The 12,683-nt window shown below is 39.7% G+C and overlaps 1 protein-coding gene across 1 annotated transcript; it reads left to right on the top strand.

Moving 5' to 3' along the window:
* Window positions 1-1,553: 1,553 nt before the first annotated feature.
* CUNH8orf89 (chromosome unknown C8orf89 homolog) lies at window positions 1,554-12,145 on the top strand. Its single transcript, XM_035439074.1, has 4 exons — window positions 1,554-1,680; window positions 7,211-7,352; window positions 10,531-10,586; window positions 11,962-12,145. The coding sequence occupies exons 1-4, from the start codon at window positions 1,554-1,556 to the stop codon at window positions 12,108-12,110; spliced, it is 474 nt and encodes a 157-aa protein (XP_035294965.1). The 3' UTR covers window positions 12,111-12,145.
* The last annotated feature ends 538 nt before the right edge of the window (window positions 12,146-12,683 follow it).

Below are 12,683 nucleotides of genomic sequence, written 5' to 3' on the forward strand. Positions count from 1 at the left end.
GACAGTTTCTCTTTCTCTCTGTAGCCTTCGCTGTCCTGGAACTCCCCATGGAGACTAGTCTGGCTTTGAATTTACCAGTTTGCCGCTGTCTCTCGAGTGCTGGGGTTAAAGCTGTTCACCATAATGCCAGGCTCTCAAATGTGGACCTTCAGACAAACTTTTTATCATAAAAATGTCAAACATAGATACAAATTTATAGATTATGGTGTAATGGGTCTTCATTAATGGATGTTCTAGAAAAATCCAGTTTTAAGAACATTTGCTTCGGCCCCAGCAGGAGAAAATGCCTCAAGGAGGCCATTCCAGTATGAGATATTCAGAAGTCCATCTGAGCGCCTCTCCCACCGGCCACTGGCAACAAGCAGGGTTAAGTCTCTGCCTCGCCAGTCCTGGGGCTGTTGAAAGGGAACAGGAGGCTGGCTTGAAGCTCAAAGTTCTCCAGTCATCTCTACTTCTATAGATAAACAGGAAGTTCTTAGAATGGAGTCTGAATTGTGATTCTAAGAGTTTTGTTTGTTTGTTTTTTTTTTTTTTAAAGCTAGGGTCTCACTCTGTTGATCCAGCTTTCCAGGAAGTCTCTATGTAGACGAGGCTGCCCTCAAACTCACAGATTGGCTTGTCTCTCCCTCCTGAGTGCTGGGATTAAGGTGTGTGCCGACATACCTGGCTAACTAAATTTTTTTGTTTGTTTGTTTGTTTTGTTTTTGTTTTTCGAGACAAGGTTTCTCTGTGGCTTTTGAGGCTGTCCTGGAACTAGCTCTTGTAGACCAGGCTGGCCTGGAACTCACAGAGATCTGCCTGCCTCTGCCTCCCGAGTGCTGGGATTAAAGGTGTGCACCACCACTGCCTGGCTAACTAAATGTTTTTTAGGAGTTTGGAAACTATCAGTTACTTCATATTTCATTTGAGGTAATTAATTCTCATGATTGTTGTTACTCATAGAGTGGTCTTGTTTGGTCTTCACCTCTTTAGCCACAAATCCTATGATATCAAAAACACTTAAGAGATTCCAAGGATATCAAAGTACTGGGAGTGGTGGTATCTTCCTGTTATTCCAGCTCTGTGGAGGTGGAGACAGGAAGATGGGAAGTTCAAGGCCATCCTTGGAGAATTCTGTTTTGCCTAGGTTAATTGAAACCCTGTCTCAAAACACCAACCAACTGACAACAATCATTAAAATGCTTAAGACATAGCAAACTTTATTCTTAAAACTCTCTAGCTTTAAAATCTCAAGACTATGCTGGGCATTGTGGCACACACCTTTAATCCTAGCACTTCAAGGCAGAGGCAGCCAGCCATAACTCTGTAAGTTCAAGGCCAGCCTGGTCTGCATAGTGAGTTCCAAGCTAGTCAAGTGCTGGATAGTGAGACTTCCAACATGCCAACTAAAACCCCAAGAATGCATATCTCCACATTATGGTAAATGAGTGTGAATATTTGGTCTTCGTGGTGATATGAGAAAAGGTATTTACAAGAAACACCTGTGTTCTTGCCCTCCCTGCCCTGGATGGAGCAGCGTCTCCCTCTCATCTGGGGCATTGAAAGAAGAGAAGATGGCAGTGCTATCGCCTGAGATCAAATTGGAGGCTTCCACAGCCACCAAGAGTTCCTTGGACAACTGTTTTATGTTTGAGAGCAGTTGGAGGAAAGCAGTTTTGGAAACAGAGAAGATGAGGAAAGGTAACTTCATTTCAGTTGTAATTCTCTTGGAGAAACAGAAGGGGTGTCTGGAATTTACAGATATTTTCCCCCTAAGCAGTCAAGAGACATTATGTAATCTTATGACATTTATATTGGGCTAGTATATTATGTTTATGGAAAGAGGAAATGGAAGCAAGTTAAGATTAATATTCTGTGAGTGATGGAAACACATTTTATTTACTTATGTTTTAAAATTGTTTTATTACTTATATTTTAAAATTGTTTTGAGAAAGTCTAACTGTGTTGTCCCAGCTGGCCTTGAACCTACCATGTAGCCCAAGCTCACCTTGAACCTTTGAAATCTTCTTGCTTCTGCCTCTCAAATGCTGTGATATAAGCATGCATGCACTACAATGTTCAGCTATGAATTTTAAACAGTTACCTTTTTTCCTCCTAATTTTCTTTCTAATGTCGTTTTACATATCCCAGACTAATCTTGAACTTGTAGTCTAAGCTGGCCTTTTAATTCCTCATCTTCCTGCCTCCGCCTCCCATCATCTTATTGAAGCAGGACCAAGGCACCTCTCCACCCCCAACACCCCTGTGTCTAGGCTGGGCATGATATCTCTTCATATGGGGTCCACTAAATCAGTTTGTGCATTAGTGTTAGTTAGATCTTGGACCCACTGCCAGTGGTCTCATACATTGCCCCAGTCACACCATTGTCACCTATATTAAGGGAGTCTAGTTCGGTCTTATACAGTTACCCATTTGTCAGACCTGAGTCAGTGATCTCTTACTAGCTCGAGTCAGCTGATTCTGTGGGTTTCCCCATCATGGTCTTGACTCCTTTGTTCATATTGTCACTCCTCCCTCACTTTGATTGTACTCCAGGAGCTTGGCACAATGGTTAGTTGTAGATTTCTGCATCTACTTCCATATGTTTCTGGAAGAGGGCTCTAGTTTCTCTGGGATTGTGGGTTGTAGGCTGGGTATCTTTTGCTTTGTGTCTGGTATCTACTTATGAGTAAGTACATACTATATTTGTCTTTCTGGGTCTAAGTTACCTCAGTCAGAATTTTTTTTTTCTAGTTCTGACCATTTGCCTGTGAATTTTAGGATGTCATTGTTTCTTCCTGCTGAGTAGTACTCCATTGTGTAAATGTACCACATTTTCTTTATCTATTCTTCAGTTGAGGGGCATCTAGGTTGTTTCCAAGACTTGGCTATTACAAATAATGTTGCAGTGAACATAGTTGAACAAATGTCCTGTGGTGTGACTGTGCCTCCTCTGATTATATGCCCAAAGCTGTTTTGCATTGTCTTGAGGCAGATTGATTCCTAATTTTCTGAGAAACTGCCATACTGATTTCCACAGCAGCTGTACAAGTTTGTACTCCCACCAGCAATGGAGGAATGTTCCCCCTTTCTCTACATCCTCTCCAGCATAAGTTGTCATTGGTGTTTTTGATTTTAACCATTCTGATCGGTGTAAGATGGAATCTCAGAGTAGTTTAGCTTTACATTTCCCTGATGACTAAGGCTGTTGAGCATTTCCTTAAGTGTCATTCTGTCATTTGAAATTGTTCTGTTGAGAATTCTGTATTTAGATATGTACCCCATTTTTTTATTGGATTGTTTGGTTGTTTGATTTCTAGTTTCTTGAGTTCTTTGTATATTTTGAAGATCTGTCAGATGTGGGGTTGGTGAAGATCTTTTTCCATCCTATAGGGAGCTGTTTTGTCTTGTTGACTACATTCTTTGCTTTACAGAAGCTTCTCCGTTTCAGGAAGTCCCATTTATTAATTGTTGCTCTCAGTGTCTGTGCTACTGGTGTTCTATTTAGGAAGTGGTCTCCTATGCCTATGTGTTCAAATGTATTTCCCACTTTCTCTTCTATGAGGTTCAGTGTGGATGGATTTATATTGAAGTCTTTGATCCATTTGGACTTGAGTTTTGTGCATGGTAATAGATATGGATCTATTTGCATTCTTCTACATGTCAAGAGTCAGTTATACCAGCACTATTGTTGAATATATTTTCTTTTTTCCATTTTGTATTTTTAGCTTCTTTGTTAAAAATTAGGTGTCCATGGGTGTGTGGGTTGATATAGGGTTCTTCAATTTGATTCCATTGGTTCATCTGTCTGTTTTTATGCCAATACAAAGCTGTTTTCGTTACTATAGCTCTATAGTAGAGCTTGAAGTCAGGGATGATGGTGCCTCCAGATGATCCTTTATTATATAGGATTGTTTTGGCTATCCGGGGTTTTTCGTTTTTCCATATGAAGTTGAGTATTGTTCTTTCAAGGTTTATGAAGAATTGTGTGGGAATTTTGTTGGGGATTGTACTGAATCTGTAGATTGCTTTTGGTAAGATTGCCATTTTTTGCTATGTTGATCCTACCTATCCAAGAGCATGGGAGATCTTTCCATTTTCTGATATCTTCTTTGATTTCATTCTTTAAAGACTTGAAGTTCCTGTCATATGGGTGTTTTGTTTGTTTGATTAGAGTTACCTCCAAGATATTTTATGTTATTTGTGGCTACTGTGAAGGATGATATTTCTCTGATTTCCTTCTTAGCCCATTTGTCATCTGTATATAGGAGGGCGACTAATATTTTTTTTTTGAGTTAATCTTGTATCCTGCTATTTTACTGAAGGTGTAATTGTATCAGTTCTCTGGTAGAATTTTTGGGGTTACTTATGTGTGCTATCATATCATCAGCAAATAGTGATAGTTTGGCTTCTTCTTTTCCAATTTGTATCCCTTTCATCTCCTTTTGTTGTCTTATTGCTCTAGCTAGAACTTCAAGTACTATGTTGAATAGATATAGAAAGAGTTGTCTTGTTCCTGATTTCAGTGGGATTGCTTTGAGTTTCTCTCCATTTAGTGATGTTGGCTGTTGGGTTACTGTATATTGCCTTTATTATGATTAGATATGTTCCTTGTATCCCTATTTTCTCCAACTCCTTTATCATGAAGGGGTGTTGATTTTGTCAAAGGCTTTTTCAGCATCTAGTGAGATGATCATGTGGTTTTGACAGATTTTCTTATGTTGAACCATCCCTGGATCTCTGGGATTAATCCTATTTGGTCATGGTAAATGATTTTTCTAATGTGTTCTTGAATTCTGTTTGTCAGTATTTTATTGAGCATTTTTGCATCTATGCTAATTAGAGAAATTAGTCTGTAATTCTCTTTCTTAGTTGTGTCTGTGTGGTTAGGGTATCAGTATAAATGTAACCTTGTAAAAAGAGTTTGGCAATATCCCTTTTGTTTCTAGTGTGTGGAACAATTTGAGGAGTATTGGTATTCATCTGGGCCTGGGCTTTTTTTTTTTTTTTTTTTTTTTTTTTTTTTTGTTTGGAGACTATTGATAACTATTTCTATTTCCTTGGGGTTATAGGTGTATTTAAGTTGTTTATCTGTTCTTTTTTTTTTTTTTGGTTTTTCAAGACTGGGTTTCTCTGTGGCTTTAGAGGCTGTCCTGGAACTAGCTCTTGTAGACCAGGCTGGTCTCGAGCTCACAGAAATCCGCCTGCCTCTGCCTCCGGAGAGCTGGGATTAAAGGCGTGCGCCACCAACGCCCAGCTGGAGTACAGGTTCTTGAAGTATGATGGGATGATTCTCTGGATTTCCTCAGTGTCTGTTATGTCGCCCTTTTCATTTCTGATTTTGTTAATTTGGATATTCTCTCTCTGCCTTTTGGTTAGGTTGGATAAAGGTTTGTCTATTTTGTTGTATTTCTCAAAGAACCAACTCTTTGTCTCATTGATTCTTTGCATTGTTTTCTTTGTTTCTATTTTATTGATTTCAGTCCTCAATTTGACTATTTCTTGCCGTTTACACCTTCTGGGTGAGTTTGCTTCTTTTTGTTCTAGCACTTTCAGCTGTTCTGTTAATTCACTAGTGTGCGATTTTTCCAGTTTCTTTATGTAGGCATTTAGTGCTATGAATTTTCCTCTCAGCACAGCTTTCATTGTGTCCCATAAGTTTGGGTATGTTGTGTAGTCATTTTCATTAAATTTTAGGAAGTCTTTGATTTCTTTCTTTATTTCGTCCTTAACCCAGTGGTGGTTCAGTTGATCATTGTTCAGTTCCCATGTGTTTGTGGGCTTTCTAAAATTAATGTTACTGTTGAATTCTAATTTTTTTAGGGGGGTTGTTTGGAGACAGGGTTGAATTCTAATTTTAAACTGTGGTGATCTTATAGGGTACAGGGGTTTATTCCAATTTTTTTTTTTTTTTGTATCTGTTGAAGTTTGCTTTGTTACCGAGTATGTGGTCGATTTTTGAGAAGGTTCCATGAGGTCCCAGCCTCTGTTTTGATTTCTTAACTTGGGGATGAGGAAAAGACTCAGCTTGCAAAGCTCTTGCTGAGAGGGCAAGTTCAGGTCCCCAGAACACATGAACAGGTCGGTAGGCATGGCAGCCCTCCTGTAATCCATCACACGACAGGGAGAGAGAGGTGATGACCAGAATAAGCTAGCTAGCCAGCTGGCTTAACTAGAGAGCCCTGTGTTCTGGTTTCTGCCTTAATACATGAAGTGAAGAGGACTGACAAAGGTACCCAAGTAAACTTTGGGCCTCTACACAGGCAAACACCCACCACATTCCCACCCACATAAAAAAAAAAAGAAAAAAGTAAAGAACTTGAAGACAAGTATAAAGCATACTTGTGATTCCAGCTCTTGGGAGACAGGAAAATTGTTGCAAGTTCAAAACCAGCCTGAGCTGCATAAAGACAAGACACCTTGTCTCAATTAAAACCCCAATCAACCAACCAAATGACCTAGCGACCAACCAGCCAACTAACCAATTAACCAACCAGCTAGTCAGCCAACCAGCCAACTAACCAAACCCAAACAAAAAGACTTGGGAAAGTGTGAAGTCAGTGGAGGCAATCTGGACACTTCATGATGGTTTTTACAGGTTTGGCATGAATTTTGTGGAGAGAAAATTCAAATCAAGGATAGGATTTCAGATCATGTAATTTCTACTTTGTAGTTATTTACACAGAAGCAGGATGGATTCAGTAGAAGGCAATGCAGAAGTCTTGAAAGTGATGTTTATCTAAATGTGATGCTAAAATTCTGTGAACTCTAAAACAAAGGAGGCAGCAGAGCCACTGAAGACTGGCATCGCTGACCCCTTTCCTTTGCTGCTACTGCTCATATTGTTCTTTTTGAGGGAAGGGTAGGTGGGATTCTAGGCCTGGAACCTAGAGCCTTGCACACTTGGTGAGCCGTGCTTCTTCTATTCAGACCCAGTGTCACTAAATTACCCATGTTGGCCTTGAACTCATGATCCTCTTCCATCAGCTTCTCCTGCATTGGGATTACAGGTATGAGCCAACAGGCCTTCTCTCCTTATTCCCATTCTTATCCACCCTCCAAATCTCCTCCTCCCTGTGGTCGGTCTGGCAGCATCTGAGTCATTCTCCTGGGAGAGACAAAGGACAGCAGCTCCATGTTCTTTCTCCCGTGGCTGATTTGCTTTGCCACACTGTGCATTATAGTATGTGGTAGAGGATTATGATTTTTTTTTCTATCACAACTCATATAGCATTTGGTCTAGAAGAGCCCAAAGAATGTCTCAAAATGCCATATTTACCAGAATTGCCAAGTTGCCCGAAGAACTTAAGTTCGACTTCACTAGAGGTCCATAAGCACCTGCTGCACCCTGAGACAGAGATCCCTCCGATCAGGTAGGTAGCCTGCACCTGACTGCCTTTGTTGAATGTTTATTTGTAAGTAATGCTGAAGGTAGAGGGCTTTCTGGGCTAGTGAATCTGATTCTTGCTTATTGAATTTTTTCCATAGAGGAGTGGATTTTTATTTTATTTTTTATATATTTTTTCATCTAAGTTAGCCATTTCATTCAAGTTGACAAATTGGCACTTTTCTCTCTTTTAAAGTGACATTGCCAGAAAGGATTGAAGGGCCCCCTTTTAAGTATATTGATTGTCTGAGCCTGGCTCAAATGCATAAGAGCATGGGAATGATGGTCTATTAGGATTTGAACTCTGCAGCCATTGCAGGATTTGGAAGACTGTGGGTGAGACTGGGGACTGATAAAACCTTGCACCAACCATCAAGAGGGAGTTTCAGCCAGTCTCCCACTTTTTTAAACTGCCACTAAAAGCCTTCCCTAGTTCAAAAGCTGGGCATGTAGCTCAGTGACATAGTGCTTGCCTAGCAGTCTAGGTCCCAAATTTCATCTCCAGTGCTGGAAACATACAAACAAAAATTCCTAGCTTTATCTGCGTATATGTAATATCAGCCCAAGAGGATTTCTACTTCAAGTCTAACCTAGGTTTTTTTTTTTTTCTTTTTTTTTTTTCTTTTTCTTTTTTTTTTTTTTTTTTTGCCTGTATGAGGGTGTCAAATCTCCTGGAACTGGAGTTACAGTTGTGAGCTGTCATGTGGGTGCTGGGTATTGAACCTAGGTCCTTTGTAAGAGCAGTCAGTGCTTTTAACCACTGAGCCACCTCTCCAGTCCCTCTATTTTCTTTACAAAACCTTTTTATTTTGTCTGTACATGTTTGCCCTGCATGTATGTAGATGTCCCACATGTATGACTGGTGCCTGAAGAATCCAGGAGATGGAGTTGGATTCCCTGGAATTAGAGTTGCAGACAGTCGTGATCTGCCATGTGCATGCTGGGAAACAAATCCAGGTCCTATTGCAAGAACAGCCAGCACTTTTAACTGCTGAGCCACCTCTCCAGTGCTCAGCTTTATTTCTTGAGTTTACCAAATTAGATTGCTGTTAAGTACTCCCAGAATTAATTGTGGTAACGTAAATAGATAACAGGAAGATACTAATTAAAAGTTAGCCAATCTCACTGGCTTTTGGCTGTAATAGTAGAACTTGGGTAAGTTAGGGGAGTCCCAAGTTTTGTTCAGCCTCTTAGTGAGCTCTCTGACAGATCAGACACATGGGGAAACCTTATATCCAAATAAACAAATAAATTGAAAAATAGTGGAAGATATTTATCTAGATTATGGGGAAATTTTCCATATTTTTTTATAGAAAATCTGGAGAAAAGAAAGAAAGGGTGTTTTCTTCTATACTTCATTTTCATGTATTTTATCTTAGTGTACTTGTACTTTTCATTTTGCCCCTCTCCTCAAAGATTGTTTGCAGGAACACACACACTCATGTGCACATGAGCTCAGGGGCCCAAGGCGGCCAGAAGTGTTGGCACCACTGGATGTAAGTGTGGAGGGCGGGGGGGGGGAGCACTCTTTGCTCTTAACTGTTGGGCCATCTCTTCTGCAGCCCTTTGTTGTGCTGTTAAAAAGTTAATATTGGCCAGGCATTAGGTACAAGCCTTTAATCACAGCACTGAGGTAGGCAGGTGTCTGTGAATTCAAGTCCAGCCTGGTCTACAAAGTGAGTCCTAGGCCAGCCAGTGTTGCAAAGTGAGGCCCTCTCTCAACAAAACAAAACAAACACAACAAAAAATATCTAAACCCAGAAACCTCCCAAATCACTGAACTGGACGTTTACCATGTCATATAATCTTTACATAGCCTTGCTAGCCACATTATTGTCCATACGTTGCTCTGTGGTTTTCCTAACCATTTCTTATTTTAGACTTGTTAAGTTCCTGTGACATATTTGGTTTTGTAAATAACATCACAAGGAAAATATCCTACATATAGCTTTTGTCAGCCCTTTCAATATTTTAATGAGGACAGATTTTCTAGCATCAAAATGTAAAAGGCAGGGGGGGGTGGCGGGCGGTAGGGCTATAGCATAGTTGGTAGAGTGGTAGAGTGTTTGCCTACCAAGCCTGAAGTCCTGAGCACTGCATAAACTGTGGTAGAACATCCTGTCATCCCAGCACTCAGGAGGTACGAGCTCAAGATCATCCTCGGTTATATAGTTACATGAACTACATGAGACAATAATCTCATATATAAAGTGGAAAGGTGGAGACTAAGTGATGTATATGAACTGATAGGCAAATGTAAATGTAACTGATTGAAGTGTCTTCATTTCAACCATTCCAATGAGAACATACCAAGTTGCCTTAAGTATTTTATTCCTCCCCTCCCCACCTATTGCAGATTGTTCTGTGAAAGACCCATTTTGGCAAAGCAGGGAACTACTCCGTTTATTTGTTTTGTGCACAGTTCCTATCTTCTTTTTAGTCCCACAATGTGTGAAATTTGATTCTAAAACAATGGTAAATGTCTAATCTTTTCTCAAATTTTCTTAATGGAGAGCAGAAATTTTCAGTGAATCTCACAACACATATAACTGACAATAACATTGTAGAGGTGAAGATTAAAGCTTACCATAGTTACATGGAATTTGGAATCCTTACAATCCCTTACCCATTTCCCCTAATAATTTGTTATGCTGGTCTATTCCTTTAGGGACAAGAATTATAGCAAAAATTCAGATCATGGTAACTGATAGAGAAAAAGTGAAGAAACACGGGATACAGGCATTCTGCATCTAACACATCCAGACACATTAGTGTACATTCTTTCAGCATCACTTGTGCCATGACTGCTTGCAGTTACCACAAATGCCTGTGTAGAATTCTACTCAGTGCTTAGCTACTGGAGAAATGTATTAGGAAATCTCCCTTTGGGTTGGTTTATTCCCACTTCTGCTGGGGTTAATTATGTTGGAGTTGTTTCTCTCCTGTACCACTGTTTTTTGTTCCTACATGATATCATTTGACAAGGTAAGTTTCAGCAGGACACATCATATGCTTATCAGATGCAAAAGTGTGGGACTTGTCCCCAGCGGAGAAACAAACAGAACAACACAAAACGTTAGAAGCCAGCCAGTATGACTGAGACTATGCCGTTTGCCTCTTGTGCTTTTGATGTATGCCATTTTATGACCATCCGTAATCTTTAGGATTAAGAAGACCAAAGAGTCGTTCAACATGGCAGCACTTCAGGAGAAGTCAAAAGGTACTTCATTGCTTTACTGGTTTCTTCCCACACCTTTTCTTTTTTGAAGGAACTTTTACTATGTAGCCAAGGCTGGCCTCAAGCTCACAGTAATCCCCCTGCCCCAGTCTCCCAGGTGCTGCCATAACAAGCACAAGCTCCATGTCTAGCTTGTTAATGCTTCTGTTGAGCTCTGCTTAGTCTGTAAATTTATGGGTTTAAGGTTCATTACACACAGTCCTGTCATCTCAGGACCAACATAACTCAGTCTGCAACATAACTCACCTGGGCATCGTAGCCTTCAAACTGGCTACCTTATGTTAAATCTCTGAGCTTTAAACTCATTCAACAGTGCAACAGAAGCATGCAGCCTTGATGCCCAATCACACTACTCCCCTGTTTAAGAAACACCTGCTCATTACCATTGACTAAAATGTAAACATAGCACTAAAGCCTTTACTACCTTCCCAGGAAGTTCCATTCTATCCTTTTCTTTAAAAAACAAAAACAAAAAAACTATTATTTTATGTGTGTGTTGTTTTGCTTGCATGTGTGCCTGTGTAGCAGTACTATGCACAATGTGTGTGTAGTACACTAAGCATCCAGAAGACGGCAGTGGAGAATGCACTGGAACTAGAATTATAGAAAGTTGTGAATGTGCTGGGAATCAACCTGGGTCCTCTGGAAGAGCATCTACTGCTCTAAACTGCTGAGCCCTCATTGCTATCATTTATTCTTTTTTTTCTTTTAATGAATTCTGTGTATAGAACACATTTTGCTACAGACATGATCTATATTGCAATTGTTTAGAGCCCCACACTGACTCTTAAATCAGTTTCTTTCTAAGCACCACTGAGTATTTCTTGCATGCCTGGAGGGAAAGTCTGTCCTTTGACCTTTTAAATCAGACATTCCCAGTTTCTTACTTCTCATATACTTGATTAGAATTTTGTTCTTTGAGAGTAGACACTAAAACCTCTGCTGAGTCAGGTGACTTAATGACATCTACAAGACTATAGAGAACTTTCTAGGCATTCAAGTGTCTGCATTTACTGTCTCCTTCCTGTACTTGTTAGATTTTGGGGGGTATTGTGTCAGAGACAATGTATGTGGCATGTGACAGAATATACATATCTGATGTTTGAGCCCTATAATAAACTCTTAACATTTTCCTGAAGCAATTTTGCTCAAAGTTAGTGATAAAGTTTCTTGAGCCATATAATCAAAAGTTTTCCATTTTTTAGTTGTGTCAGAAGTAGGCATTGGCCTTTCCGGAAAGTTCAAGATGTGTATGCAAAGATCCATGGTGTTTTGTGGGCATTAGTGGAAGCACGCGTCACTCATCGTCTTGCTGCATGCTGAATTGAGTTGTGAGAGCTGATTTTCTTCCTCACAGGCTCTTTCTTCAGTGACCCTTTCACAGGAGCACCCTCTCAGTTTCTACAGAGACTTTCTAGAATGGCCATACTGGAATATGACACTATTCGCCAGGAAACATACAAGAAATCAAGGCGAAGCAAGAAACGAGATCTCCGAGACTGTTAGGGTCCTACACCAGGCCATGCTTTCTCCCCCGGGCTATGGTTCACATTCATCATGTTTCTTTTTCTTTCTTTCATTCCTTTTTGATATGTGATATGATATACATACAAATGGAAATGTAAATAGCAAATAAATATTTTATGTTATATATGGAATAATTTGCATTTTGTTAAACATGGCATTTCATCTTTTACTTTACTTTTTTTTTGAAAATGAATATTTTGTTATTAAAATGGACTGATTTTATTTTCTAAATAAATATGGTACTAGGGATTGAACCCAAATCTTTGAGTGTACTAGGTAAGTTTTCTGCCCACTGAGCTATATCCTCATCAAAAAAAAAAAAAACCAAAACCATTTGAATGATGTGAATATATGCATACTAGAAGTTATAAGTTTTATGTACATTTATATGTCTTTTGATCTAATTTGATCAATGCTTTTGAGACTTATCTTCCTAGTGGACCTCACTAGTTGTTGCAGAAGGTTGGAGAAGAATCCAGGGATGATGTCATACATCTGAAACCCCATCATTCAGGAGACTGAGGCAAGAGGGTTTTTGAGTCTGGACTACAG

The sequence above is a fragment of the Cricetulus griseus genome, chromosome 2, assembly GCF_003668045.3.
Source record: "Cricetulus griseus strain 17A/GY chromosome 2, alternate assembly CriGri-PICRH-1.0, whole genome shotgun sequence".
NCBI lineage: Eukaryota > Metazoa > Chordata > Mammalia > Rodentia > Cricetidae > Cricetulus > Cricetulus griseus.

Bases quoted from the DNA above. Each gene is read 5' to 3' on its own strand.
- CUNH8orf89 (XM_035439074.1), top strand. From the start codon at position 1,554: ATGGCAGTGCTATCGCCTGAGATCAAATTGGAGGCTTCCACAGCCACC. The intron at 1,681-7,210 runs GTAACTTCATTT...CAACTCATATAG, and splicing joins AACAGAGAAGATGAGGAAAG to CATTTGGTCTAGAAGAGCCC. The intron at 7,353-10,530 runs GTAGGTAGCCTG...CGTAATCTTTAG, and splicing joins ACAGAGATCCCTCCGATCAG to GATTAAGAAGACCAAAGAGT.